Source organism: Euphorbia lathyris, chromosome 2 (assembly GCF_963576675.1).
Source record: "Euphorbia lathyris chromosome 2, ddEupLath1.1, whole genome shotgun sequence".
Lineage (NCBI taxonomy): Eukaryota > Viridiplantae > Streptophyta > Magnoliopsida > Malpighiales > Euphorbiaceae > Euphorbia > Euphorbia lathyris.
In genome coordinates, this window is record NC_088911.1 from 48,761,569 (window position 1) to 48,774,457 (window position 12,889).

Here is a 12,889-nt window from a genome sequence, read left to right on the forward strand (position 1 = left end):
TTTGTTACAATTAAATTAATAAACAAATAAAAATAAAGAAAAATGGTAAAATAACAGCAGCGATAGTGGACAAAATGAAACTAATTAAAATAATTCTAATATATTAACTCTAATATTTCATAAAGTTATATTTCTAACATTTTTAAATACATTTTCACACCAAGTTCACCAAATTTAACATCACATGAAATTGGTTTAAATTATGTGAAATTGATTGAAACCGGCTAAAAAAATAAAAATAATGAAAAAGCGAGCAACATAGGAGCAATTTGATATAATTTTAAATAAATAAAATGAAGAAATTTATAAGAAACGAGCAACAATGGTGAAAAAATTGAAGTTGATTGAAATTATTCTAAAACATTAGTACAAAGTGTTTTTAAACATATGAAATTCAATTTCACCCAATTGAATCTCAGGTTAAATTTTCTGAAATTGGCCGAAAACAAAATAAACAACGTATACAACGTATGAGCAATTTGATAATTAAATGAAGAAAACAAAAGAAACCAAGAAAACTGCTCAAGGTTTCCAGCCACATTGTTAAATGTTCTGGACGATTCCTTACAGTTTCAGAATCAGAACACTTGCATAAATTACCCAACCATTTCTACAATCTACTTCTATTCTTCAATGTTTATTGGATACATAACAAATTCCATATATAATGCTTTCACTACATAACTTGCACGAGTAAATGACAAGCTGGCATGCTTCTTTGATTCATAATGGGCGCAGTACAAAATAAGTATAACAAGCCATAGAAATTATGATCAAGGAGTGAACACTTATCTCTGTACAGATAGAATCAATGATTTTGGAACTTGGAAGTGCTAATTAAGAATTGAACTCTGATAATGATTGGGAATTTAGATGAATACTGCACCTCAATTAATCAACCAAAACAAGGAAGCAGCATATTCCATTCATGCTTTTCATCGACAATTCACTCGAAAGCAACCAGTTTTATCTTCTAGTTGTTTCTTGTTTCCATGACAAATGATGCTTGTTCTTGGCAAAGAATTTGGTCCATTTGCTGCTACGTTGATTAAACAGACAATCTGATAGCATATAAAAGAATAATCCAAAGATTAGCATATTATATAAAACGTTCAGGAAACAACAATGTCCTCAAACTTTAAATTTTATGATTCGGCTATGATATGCAACTACCGGATTTAATCTACTTTGCAGTATGCATAGCATATCCCATCAGAATCAGTATATATACTTGATTCAATATTTTGCAGGTATGTTTACCAAGAAAAAGTAATTAAAAGACATGTTTTAAGCGCCATCAAAAACATTACAACAAGCATATGCTACACTTGAAATGTTAACCATTTAAAGGAATTTGGAGTTTTAACTAGCTGTTGAATACCAGGGTTATTTATGGTACAAGAAGGCGGAAACATTCTATGGAATTTAGTCCATGCATGAGGAAGAAGGACAATGAAGGAAAACGAAGTCAGTTTCAAGCATGTCCACGTGTTTCCAAGGATAAAAAGTTAGAGACGTAATTACCTGCTTGCTTAATTCACTGATGCTGTACGAGAAGCTGATGAAGCTTCAGGAATCCCATTGGCATTCAGAACTTGTCCATTGTTTTGGGTTATGTTATTTGTCATTTGACTTGAATAGAAATCTAAATTCCTCCTTCCGCCACTTCGAAAATCAGGGGATGAACTCATCATCAACCTATCCCTGTTTTGGTGCTGAAATCTTTGGCTATTTCCATTATATATTTCGGCACTGGCATCTTTGTCATTGATATTTCTTACAACTTGCATTGGCTGGATGCTTCCAGAAGAAGAAAACCTTGCAGTAGGATAACGACCTTCTGATCTCCTCCAGAACTTAGAACTCAAGAATTCTGCACCAGGCAGTTTGCAGCATGAGTCGGTATTAGGAATCCTTCCAGTTGATAGTGCCAAGTCGAATGAAATTTCATCCAATGCCATCTCCAGGCCATGAACTCGTGTCTCCAAGGAATTTATCCCGTGCTGGGAGCTCCCAATAAATCTCTATATTGAATCAAACCCGAGATAAATGAAGTCAGCAAACAGTTCTAACACTTCAGAAATTATATTCAAATTATTCTGCTACACTAGAAATAAAGAATCAGAAATTAGAATTCCATCTGAAGCCAAAGCAAAGGCAGAACATTATGAAATTTAGTAGCACTGGAATGATTATCAATGCAGAGGGACAAATTGCAATCTATGGAGGGATGGAAATATATGACTGCGAAGTTGGAAAGACATGCCAAACATAAAGTTCTCTTCAATACGTACACTAGTTATGCAGAAAGGAAATGAGGAGATAGCATCCAATAATGTACCTGTAGAAGTTGAAAAAGGTTAGATTGCTGATCTTCAATCTGCATAAGTTGTTGGCGGATCAAAGATAGATCCTCGATATCTTTTTGGTTCTCAAAAAATTCTTCAGTAGAACGGTTGATCTCAGCATCATTTTTGTAACATATTTCATCATCATTGCAAGGAACCACTCTTGAACCGGACTTCAAACCGCCAAACTTTTGCAGTTTATCCTCACGAACATTACTGAAGAGGACACATTTAGTCTGTGGCCAACTTTTCCTATTGGTCACATCTTCCCCTGATTCTGCAACTCCAGAATCATGTCTTCTTGTATCATCTCCACTGGCCTCGTCATGTGGGAGAGCAATTTCTATTTTCCATCTAGAACTTTTCTTGTGGTCCATTTTATGAGACATTACTGTCTTTGAATTGTCATTGATACTCTTTGCAGGACTTTGTTTTCTGGCAGTGGTCACAGGCGAAGAATCGGATAGGGGGGACCTGTTTTCTGGGACGGTTTTCTTAGGTTGAGGAGTTTTTAAACCAACTTCATGAGAATTAGGAGAGGCAGAAGGGGCAGTTTCATCGCTAGTATCATCTGGTCCCATACCAAAACCCAAGATAAGCATATCAATAAATTATATGAAATTGGTCAAATTGAGCAATCTGACATAAAAGTATCAAATTTTCTATCAACACTTCAATTATCATGAGAAGAAACGGACAAAAGTACAATTCACATTAAAGATACAAAGTGTTTTGCTTGATCTTACTCAATTATTAGAAGGTTGAACAAGTAGTTAACTTCTTTGGCAAATCCAGACACTTAATTAACTACCCTATCTGATTTACATTATAATAAACTTGATTAAAAGAGTAAGAAAAAGAAGAGAGAATTTCTTACCGATTGAAGAAGATTTAGATTGAGATGGCATCAAAGCTTCCTTGGAAATGGCAGAAACTTCCTTCCATAAATCCAAGCTACAATTCATAGTCTCTCGAACTGCCTTCACCTGTGTCACGCATATCGTATTAGGCAAAATTTTAATTATTTACACTACTTTTAAGCTGTTCTGTGAGCAAAAGGAAAACGAATTTTCATCCCTTTTCCCTCAATTTTAAAAAAGGAAGAAGAATGTACCTTATCAAACCTTCTGCTCTCCAGAGAACTCAAGCACGCAGATTTATGCTCCTTCGCCAACTCCTTCTCCACTAAGGCCACCTTCCCCAACGCCTCCGCCGCTGCCTTTCTGGCCGCCCAGTCTTCATGACTAAGAAACTCCACCAAAAAAGGAACTAACCAGTCCAAAGCGACCTTACTCGACGCTCCACCAGCGCCAACTATACTCCCTATCACACTCAATAACCCTGCCTTTGCTTTAAACCCTTCGCATTTCATCAACTTCCCGAGCCTCGGCAACACCTTTCTCAACTGGTCCACCTCAGGCTCAGGCGCCGCCTCTATAGCAGCCGCCAAACAAAGTGCAGCACCGATCTGAGCATTAAAATCCTGGTCTAGGGTCAAGAGCTCGATAAGCGGCTTAGACAAAGTAGAAAACGGCGGCTTGGTGATCTGCGACGACATAGCAGTGGTGGCCTCCACGCAAGCGGATCGAACCGCGGAATCGGGGTCCCTGAGGCGACGAGTGAGAGTGGAAATCATCTTAGAGACGAAAGGAGAAAGAGAGTTGCCATGTGAATTAGAAAGGAGGGTCAAGAGATAGACGCATTGCTTGCGAACAGGGGATTTGGAGGAAGAATCTGTATTGTAAATGCAATTAAGAAAAGGGGAGAAGGAATCATGAGTTAAGGCCCTAGCTATGGATTCGAGCTCAGTGGTGGCAAGAGGGAAAGTGTCGCGGTCGGAGAGCTTGTTTAGGCATGTAATTACTCGATGCCGGAGATCATTGGTAGATGGAGAAGAAGTGGGAGAAGATCTTTTATGGAGAGACATTGTGATTTGTATCTGTCTCAGTTCACAATGTCAGCTGCAGTGCATTGAGTTGAAGGGAGTCGGTTTTTGGCGGCGACGATGGTGGTGCAGACAGATTTGGCGGCAGAGTTTGGCGGTGACGGTGGGAAGAAAGGAAATGTTCGTTGGAAGTAGCACATAGTAAGGTGTAAGAATGGATATTTAAAATGTTGAGAAAAGAAAGAGGCTGTGGGGTTTGGGGATGTCATGTGGGATTTATGACTTGTAATAATTTTAAGTTTTTAACTCATATTTTATTTAGTATTATTATTACCACCTAAACAGTCAATATATTAATCCAATCATTTTATTATTTGCTATTTCAAGTTCAACAAATACATAAATAATTGAAATATTTGTAAAAGAAAAATGTTAAATAATTTCCTTAGATGATATGATAGTCTAATGTCATTGTAAAATTTATATCATTTACATATTTAATAGTATAAGATATATTATCTAATAAAATTTGTTTCAGAGGCATTGAAAGGTTATATATCTTTTTTTTTTTTTTTTTTTGAAAAGAAGTTATATATCTATCTAATGTAGAATACATTTCATAAAATTATCTTAAAATTTAGTATTTTAGTGTATCTTAAAAAAATACTTTTTAAAGGTTTAAAAAAATTATTTAAATTAAACAGGCTATAAACAGTTAAGAAGTTCTATTATTTGTCTTTTCATTCATATGCATATTAAACAGTTAAGATGATATGACCTTATTTAAATAGATATGACCAGTACTGGTCATGTCTCATTGTAAAAAAATTCCTTTTTTGTTCTATAAATATTGATCATGTGTTATGGGAATAGTGGGATATATCGATAGTTGTTGGATTAATGCATATCTTTTTTTTATCGTTAGATACTGTGAAGAAGAAGAAACTTTTTTTATTCTGGATTAACTATTAAAACGAGATATTACAGAGACAATTATACCAATATTGTTTTTTCTGACTATATGGTGGCCGGCAGCTTAGGCTAATCCAAATTTGAGGCGAGTAGGTCTATCTCGGGAGGCAAAGCTTTCCCACCAAGTATTTCAATATCACAACTTCATTTTCATCTCGAGGATTCAACCTGATTTGATGATTAAACTGATCCAGTACCTTAACCACATGGATCACGTGTTTGGTGGTTTTACATTAATATTATCAACTATACCATATTTAATATATGATTTGTACAGTATAATGTCACATCAACATATTATAATTTGCTTCTAGATAGCTTGTATACTTCATCACAATCCTCATAAAATTGGAGTAGGAAAAATAAACAAAAGAACTCAACTTGATCATTATTTGAATCATTTCAGTATTTGAAAGAGATTGGTCAAAAGATCAGCTAGTTGATCATAAAAGGTGTCTAAATAAAAACAAAAGGCATAATGATCTGAACTATGTGACAATTAATGGCAGTACGTTTGGTTTGCTCGTGAAAAGGGGGGATTAGCTACAATAAAGGTAGAAGCTTATTATCACAGTTTATAGCAATAGGTAGATGTAAACGAATATTGAATTCCTTAAGAAAAAACTGAGCCACTTCAATTCACATATTGGTATTGTCATAGCTTGATACTATGGATTAACAGTGTTTTGTTTATTGGATTGCCAAGTAATCAAAGAGTTAACCAATATAATGCAATACCTAGTAATTAGTCGCCGTATCTCCTTACATTTTTTTCCAATCAGCATCACAATAACTAGCAAAGACAAATTTTATTTCCAAGTGATAACACATGCAATAATACATTACACTTTGTTAGAATATGAAAAATACAACCTAAAAATAAAACAAAATAAACATTGTATTAAAAAATATAAAAATAGATAAGTCTATAATGAAGGAATTAATTAATTTGAAGAGTTAAGGAAAAATGGAGATATCAATTAATTTAGTTGAATAGAAAAAGGTAGAGATAAATGAAGACATTTGATGTGAATAATGTGAGAGAGGTAGAATCATGTGGTGGACACATGGGAGAGCATAAGGGATGTTGGCTTGGCTTGGCTTCCAAACAAAAACAACATTCTACTTCTTCTACTTGTAAAACGTGCATCTTTTTGCTTCTTAATTTCAACTCTTTGTAACATACTACCTAATCCTCGATAACGATTTCTTACTCTTTTTCAATTTGGATGCATTTCACGCTATCTATTTTTGCCTAATTAACATCTTTTACAATTACTTCACACACATCGTGGGTTTTCGACATAGGTTTTTCGACATAAGTTATGAGTGTGACTGCTTAAGATCTAGGGCCAAAAGAGCTCTAAATTTTTTTTACCATATAAATAATCATTTTTTAATTATAAATGTATTCATAATATCCATTTAGATTTAAATAGAAACCAAATAATATGACATTGTAGACTTAAAATTGGTTAAGTTTATATTCTAAACTTTTAAGTACAATTTTTTTTATTAAAACCCTATTATCTCTTATTTTACCTACAGTCCATAAAATGTGAGGACCGATCCATTCACACATTAACTCTATTTCTTAACAAATTCAATTCACTTTTAAAAAAATCAATTTTAATGCTTACGAAATTTTCAATTATTTCACTAAATGTCAGGACCAGCCATTAGTAACTTCTTTTTTTATTTGTTTGCAAACTAGCTAATTCAGTCATATGATTTTCACTCTAAAACTTAGATCTTAGAAATAAGACTACCTAATATAGACAATGAATGAAAGTCCTACTCAAAATTATGGTTCTGTATTTCTTTTATTTAATTTATACATCCATTTGAAAACCTCAAAACGTATCGCTCTCAATTTCTATTTTTTGATGCCATAACCCATATGACACGTTCTATGTTCTTAAAAAAAAAATCTCTCCATAATTTTGATAAAAAAATCCAAATATTTTTTCGAATTTAAAAATATTAATCTTTAATTCTATTATGAAATCTTAAAAACGTATAAAAAAAATTAGAATCAACTAATGGTAAAAATAAACAAAGTAATGACTACTTTATCAAAAACAAAATAAGCACAGTTTCTATCTATACCAACTGATGTAGAATATGGAAACAAAATATTTATGTTTTTTTTAATAAAATATTTGTGTTTTGTTAAAAAAAAATCTATATTTTTTAATTTTGTCTTAAATTGATTTAAATTGTCAATATTATGGATAAATTGATTTTTTTTTGTTAATATTATGAATAAAATTAAATTATTTTAGATGTTAAAAATAAAATTGTTTTTTCCTCAAAAAGATAAGGGTATTTTTGTCCGTTATCCCAATAAAAAAACATTGTTAATTATGGGAGTAACCAATTATAAAAATCATTGAAAGGGCATCTTAGTTGATAATGGGGTAGCATACAAATTATAATGGTAAAACATGAAAAGGAAGAGATACCCACCAACATATAAAATTATTAATAAAATCTTAAGTTAGTAAACCATTAATTAAGGAAAAACAAAAAAAAAAGCTAAATGTTGCTAGCATGTGAATAGATGGGGGGAAAACATTGTTAAAGTGCAATCTCAAAAAATAAATAAAATATATAGTTAAAGTGATGAGAGAACAGTAGATCACGTGACAGTGAGGATGCAAAATTAAATGAAGTGAAAAGGAAAGTTTCTAGTAAAAGCTAAATAGAAGAATTGCAATTTGCATGATTAGATTCTGGAGCTACCCTATTTATTACTGCCCTCATATTTATTTCCTTCCCAATTTCACCTCCATATTTTGTTAGAAAAAAAAAAAGAACATAATGAGAATCTATCCAATCACATTAATCATTTATTGAAACAACCAAATCTCATCCATTAGATCTACTTACTTCTACGTTGACTTTCATTAACAAAACTTGCTAAACATTGTGATCCATGTGATCATCATCAGGACCCACCAATGGTAAACTACTAATTGGTCAACACCCTATCCATTATTCTATACACATGTAAATAGGGTGAGTAAAATTCAGTACAGGAGATTTAAAAATCTTCACAATTGGATTTAATAAAGTCAGGCTGATTCCGTTGAGTCAACATCCCCGGTAGCCTTGAGTGAATGACCTAACCAACGGGTAGAAACTGTACAATTCGATTTGGTTCTGGTTTAATCTGATCTTATTCGGTTCGGTTTTAAAATTTCAAACATATTTATTCAGTAATATTAGGAATTTAAAAATCTCTCAAACTATACCTAATCAAGTCAATGGTTCGGTTCTAAAGAAAAAGTCAACCGTTCAATCTAATTCTGAATCTTTTTATTTCGATATTTGGCTCGGTTCAAGAATCTTCAAGATCCACATTCAACCCCGTATGTAAATACAGTAAAACCTCTATATAGAAATACACGTGAGATTGGACTATTTATATAACAATTGAGAGGTTATTACCAGATTGGACTATTTATATAACAATTGAGAGGTTATTACTAAATAGAGTTTGGTAATAGAGGTTATTACCAAATTGGAACAGAGGTTTTTTATAACAAAATAGAAGTTATTCCTATGTAGAATATTCCTATATAGAGGTTTTACTATATCGAGAAACTCTGTAGTAAACCAGAGGGAATAGACTTGATGAATAGAAAAATGCCAAATATACTATTTCATTTATAAAATTGTTATCTTTCCACTAACAAGATCTATTAAACCAGGATCATAGTATAGAATTTATGTAACTACCAAACTTAAAAATTGGTTTAAAAAAAAAACCTAAAAATTCATGGGCAAAAAGTATTTTGATGCCTTGGTCCTTTCAATTTCAACAGGTTGACTTCTTGATTTTTTATTTCAATATATTAAATTTATGATTATTTATTCTTTTATCACATTTATTTATTATTTGATATTCAGTTAATTGTAAATATTTAATTTAGTATCAATGGTGTTATTGATTTCATTTATATCTGAAATTATATATTTCTCAATTTGAAATAATGTTTTTACAGCTTCTCTACAGACACATCATAAGCTTCTCTATACATACATCATACGTATAAAAAAACTGATTTTAAACTATTAAATATGTAAAGTTTGAACATAAATAAAATAAATAATAATATATTAATCACAAAGTTCAAAACTTATTTTTTCAGTCATAAGTTTAATGTAATAAAAAAGACTTTTTTTTAGACTTAATAATGATTTGAAATTTCTTCAAAAAAAATTAATGATTTGAAATGAAAAATGTTAAGCTTATTTTTCTAAATTTAAAGCGATTAGATTTCTCAAGATTTTATTTTTTTCTTTTACCAGATTCCAACTTTAAATAGCACAAAATTGTGGTTGTTGGTTGTTGAAATGAAAAGGGAGAAAGAAGAGTAAAAGAAGGAAATGTAGCCCGTGAATCAAGTTAAAAGTTTAGTAATTAAAGAGTTTGAAGTAAAAAGTAAAAATCCCTAATTTGAAGGGAGCAATATAAAGTGACAGAAAAAGAGTTAAAATCCACGTGACGCTCCTTCCAAATCCAAAATAATGCCAGAAGAGGGAATTAATTAGCAATTCTCTAAAATCAAAGACAAATATTCTGTTTTGTTTTCTAATTCATCCTTATCTTCTACTACTACCATTTTTGTTTTCAATTATTTTTATATTATTGCAACATGCTACAAAATTCTATCATCTCAGATAAAAAAAATTTGCCTCTTATAGATTACTAATTTTTTATTTTTGTTTTATTTTGATATGCTATTTTTTGTCTTTAAATTTATATTATATCAGCCCAAAAGTTAAAACTTTATAAATATTTCAATCTCTATTATTTAAACACAAAATTAGGTAGTGAGAGAGTGCTGATTTCTCGGCAACAAACTAGTATAAAAAAAACTGCAAAAATATAAACATTACAGCTTATAATTTCAGATTTTTCAACTAATGGTTAAAAAAGAAATCAGCAAAAGATATATATTAGCCGTGTTTTTTTACAGATTGGTTTGGTACTTTTTTTTAGTTGATTTGAAACTCTTTAAGGAAAAGTGACGAGAGTGTTAAGTTGACCAAATGTGTGAAAATTGGTAGTTAGAAGAAGTCGGGTCAAATGGGCGATATCTCAATGGAGGAAGTGATGACAAATCGTGTGGAAAACAAAGTTCACACACCATGTGAGGAGTCCACATGATGTGTCAAAAATCCACACGTCATGTGCCTTCAAATTAAGAGAATTTGCTTCTTTATATTTAATCCACATTATATGTAGGTATTCTGACACACAGTGTGACATACAAATTCAACAAGGTCTCTTCCTTTCCAACTGTCTTCTAATTATAATTATGTCACAACTTATTTAATTTCTATCATTAGCTTAGTTATAGTTATGCCACCAAGTATTTACTAAGTTGTCATTGTTTACCCTTCTAAATTTATATTAATTTATCTTATTCTTAGGGGCTTTCTTGTATTTTCTTAGTTAGGGTTTTGAGAGTATATAAACCCTGACATCGTATTGTAATATAATCTTTTTATCAATCAAAATTATAATTTCTTTTTTGAGAGTTAGGGTTCATCCCTTCTATTGGGGATTTCTAAAATTCCTACAAGTTTAGCTTGTGAATTGTTGTTTTTCAACTCCTTCAAGTTTGGGTTTACAACCCTAGAACCTGAGGTGCCGACTTAGTTGGGATGTCGAGTTTCTAGTCGATGTATCGTCCCAAATTTATTGAAAAAAAACTCCTTCAAGTTTAGCTTAAGAATCTCTTTAATGGTTTAAGGTAGAAACCTCAATCCTAGATAGTAGCCCAACCTTGGAATGAGTTGCTTAAAAAGGGTTTCGCATAATCATGGAAAAATAGCATTTTTTTTTTGTTTTGTTTTTAAAACTTTGTGTGATTATTTACTTGGTTGCTAATTTTATTTAATGTTTATAATTCTGTTGTTGAAACTTTGATAGATTAGGGGTATGAATTTAGAATTAGTAATTTGATTTTTTAATATCAATTAGTATTTATAATTTTATAAAGTAATTGAATTGAACTAAGGGTGCGTTTGGTATGACGTAATGCAATGTAATGTAATCAAACTTGTAATGTAATGGAATGTAATAGTGATTCCATTATTATGTTTGGTAAAAAAAATGATGAAATGTAATTACTATTGCAATACTTATATTTGTTTAGTTAAATGTAATCGTAAAATTTTATTTACATAATTAAAATCAACAAAAAAAATATGAAAATCGTGAAATTAGTATATAATTTTCCGTGTTTTCATAGTATTTTTTTACATTTTTCTCGTTTTTTCATTTTCCATTTTCACCGTTTTTTTCTATTTTCTCATTTTTCTTTTTTTTTCGTTTTTAGGTTTTCTAGTTTTTGCGTTTTTGAGAATGATGAGAAGTGAGATTTGACAAATGAGAGGTTAGATGAGACTTTAAAGATAAAAATTAGGATTACTTGTTGGATGTAATGAGAATTCAATCTATTTTTTTTTATGTAATGGGAATTACAATAGTTGTTAAACAAAATTTAATCTATGGATTTCTCATTCCATTACAACAAAATATTAAATTGCAACCAAACATGGTAATGGCCCTTTAATGTAATGGGCATTCCATTACAAAGTCCATTACATCTTACCAAACGGACCCTAAAGAATTAATTTATTTTGTTATATAGATTGGATTAAGTTAGAAAAATGAATTTATTATGTTATAGACAGTTTGAATTAAATTAGTAAGTGAAACTACAATGCTATATATTGATTTTACAGTTTTTTTTTATCTATTATAAATAGGGTTATTAATAAGTTAGTAACCTAATTGATAATTTTCTGTTCGATTAGTAATTCTTATTAAATTTTATCTTTGAATTTGTACTGAACTAGTAAACGAATTAACTTTTTACTATTTGTCTATCCATTCAGTAGTAAACCGCTAAGCCAATCCAGCTAGCGGTCTATAAATTTGCATCCAAAAATAAATCCCAGGATTCTCCCCTACTTTGTCCTTTTTTTCTAATGCGTACTTAATTAATGAAATAGTTTAATAACTAGATCATCTAAAATTTCTGTTATTTCATGAAAAAAAGAAAGATAATTTGTTGGTGAAACGACAATGGAATAAATTAAAGTTGAAATTTGAAAGAAAGAATAAAGTTACATAGCATATAGGTATGAGTATGAGGAAGAAATGAAGGGGCAATAGATAAGGAGAAATCCGAAGAGCAAGATAAAAATGAAAATGGGTGGATTAGATTGGATATATTACACAACACAAGGGACCGGAGCAGAAGAAATCGTCCCGATATGTTAGTGTGTTGAGTTTGACCAGAGCAGAGCAGAGGTGGTTATTGGGCAATATATAGGCCATCACATGGGAATTTCTCTATTTTATGACTAAATCCACTTCACCTATTTATTCATTCCACATGTATGTTTCAGTATTCCAAGCAACAAAACAAAACAACCCTCCATTAACTATTATTATTCTTGCTATTTCCCACCATTATTAGTACTACTACCACCATTGTAGGCGGATACCAAATATATTAGATTGGATTGAATATTTAATAAAAAAAGTAACTTTAAAAAAATTAAATTGAATTGATCATTTGTCAAAAGAATTACATGAAACTGGATTGAAATAAATTAGATTGGATCAAATTTGATCCAATGAATCGAAAATTTATTA

The 12,889-nt window shown here is 31.0% G+C and overlaps 1 protein-coding gene across 1 annotated transcript; it reads right to left on the reverse strand.

Annotated features, from left to right (window-relative positions):
* Window positions 1-767: 767 nt before the first annotated feature.
* LOC136218111 (TORTIFOLIA1-like protein 4) lies at window positions 768-4,467 on the reverse strand. The gene is made up of 5 exons (XM_066004867.1): window positions 3,463-4,467; window positions 3,226-3,334; window positions 2,342-2,919; window positions 1,525-2,024; window positions 768-1,061 (listed from the first exon to the last, which is right to left on the reverse strand). The coding sequence occupies exons 1-4, from the start codon at window positions 4,273-4,275 to the stop codon at window positions 1,533-1,535; spliced, it is 1,992 nt and encodes a 663-aa protein (XP_065860939.1). The 5' UTR covers window positions 4,276-4,467; the 3' UTR covers window positions 768-1,061; window positions 1,525-1,532.
* Window positions 4,468-12,889: the final 8,422 nt, after the last annotated feature.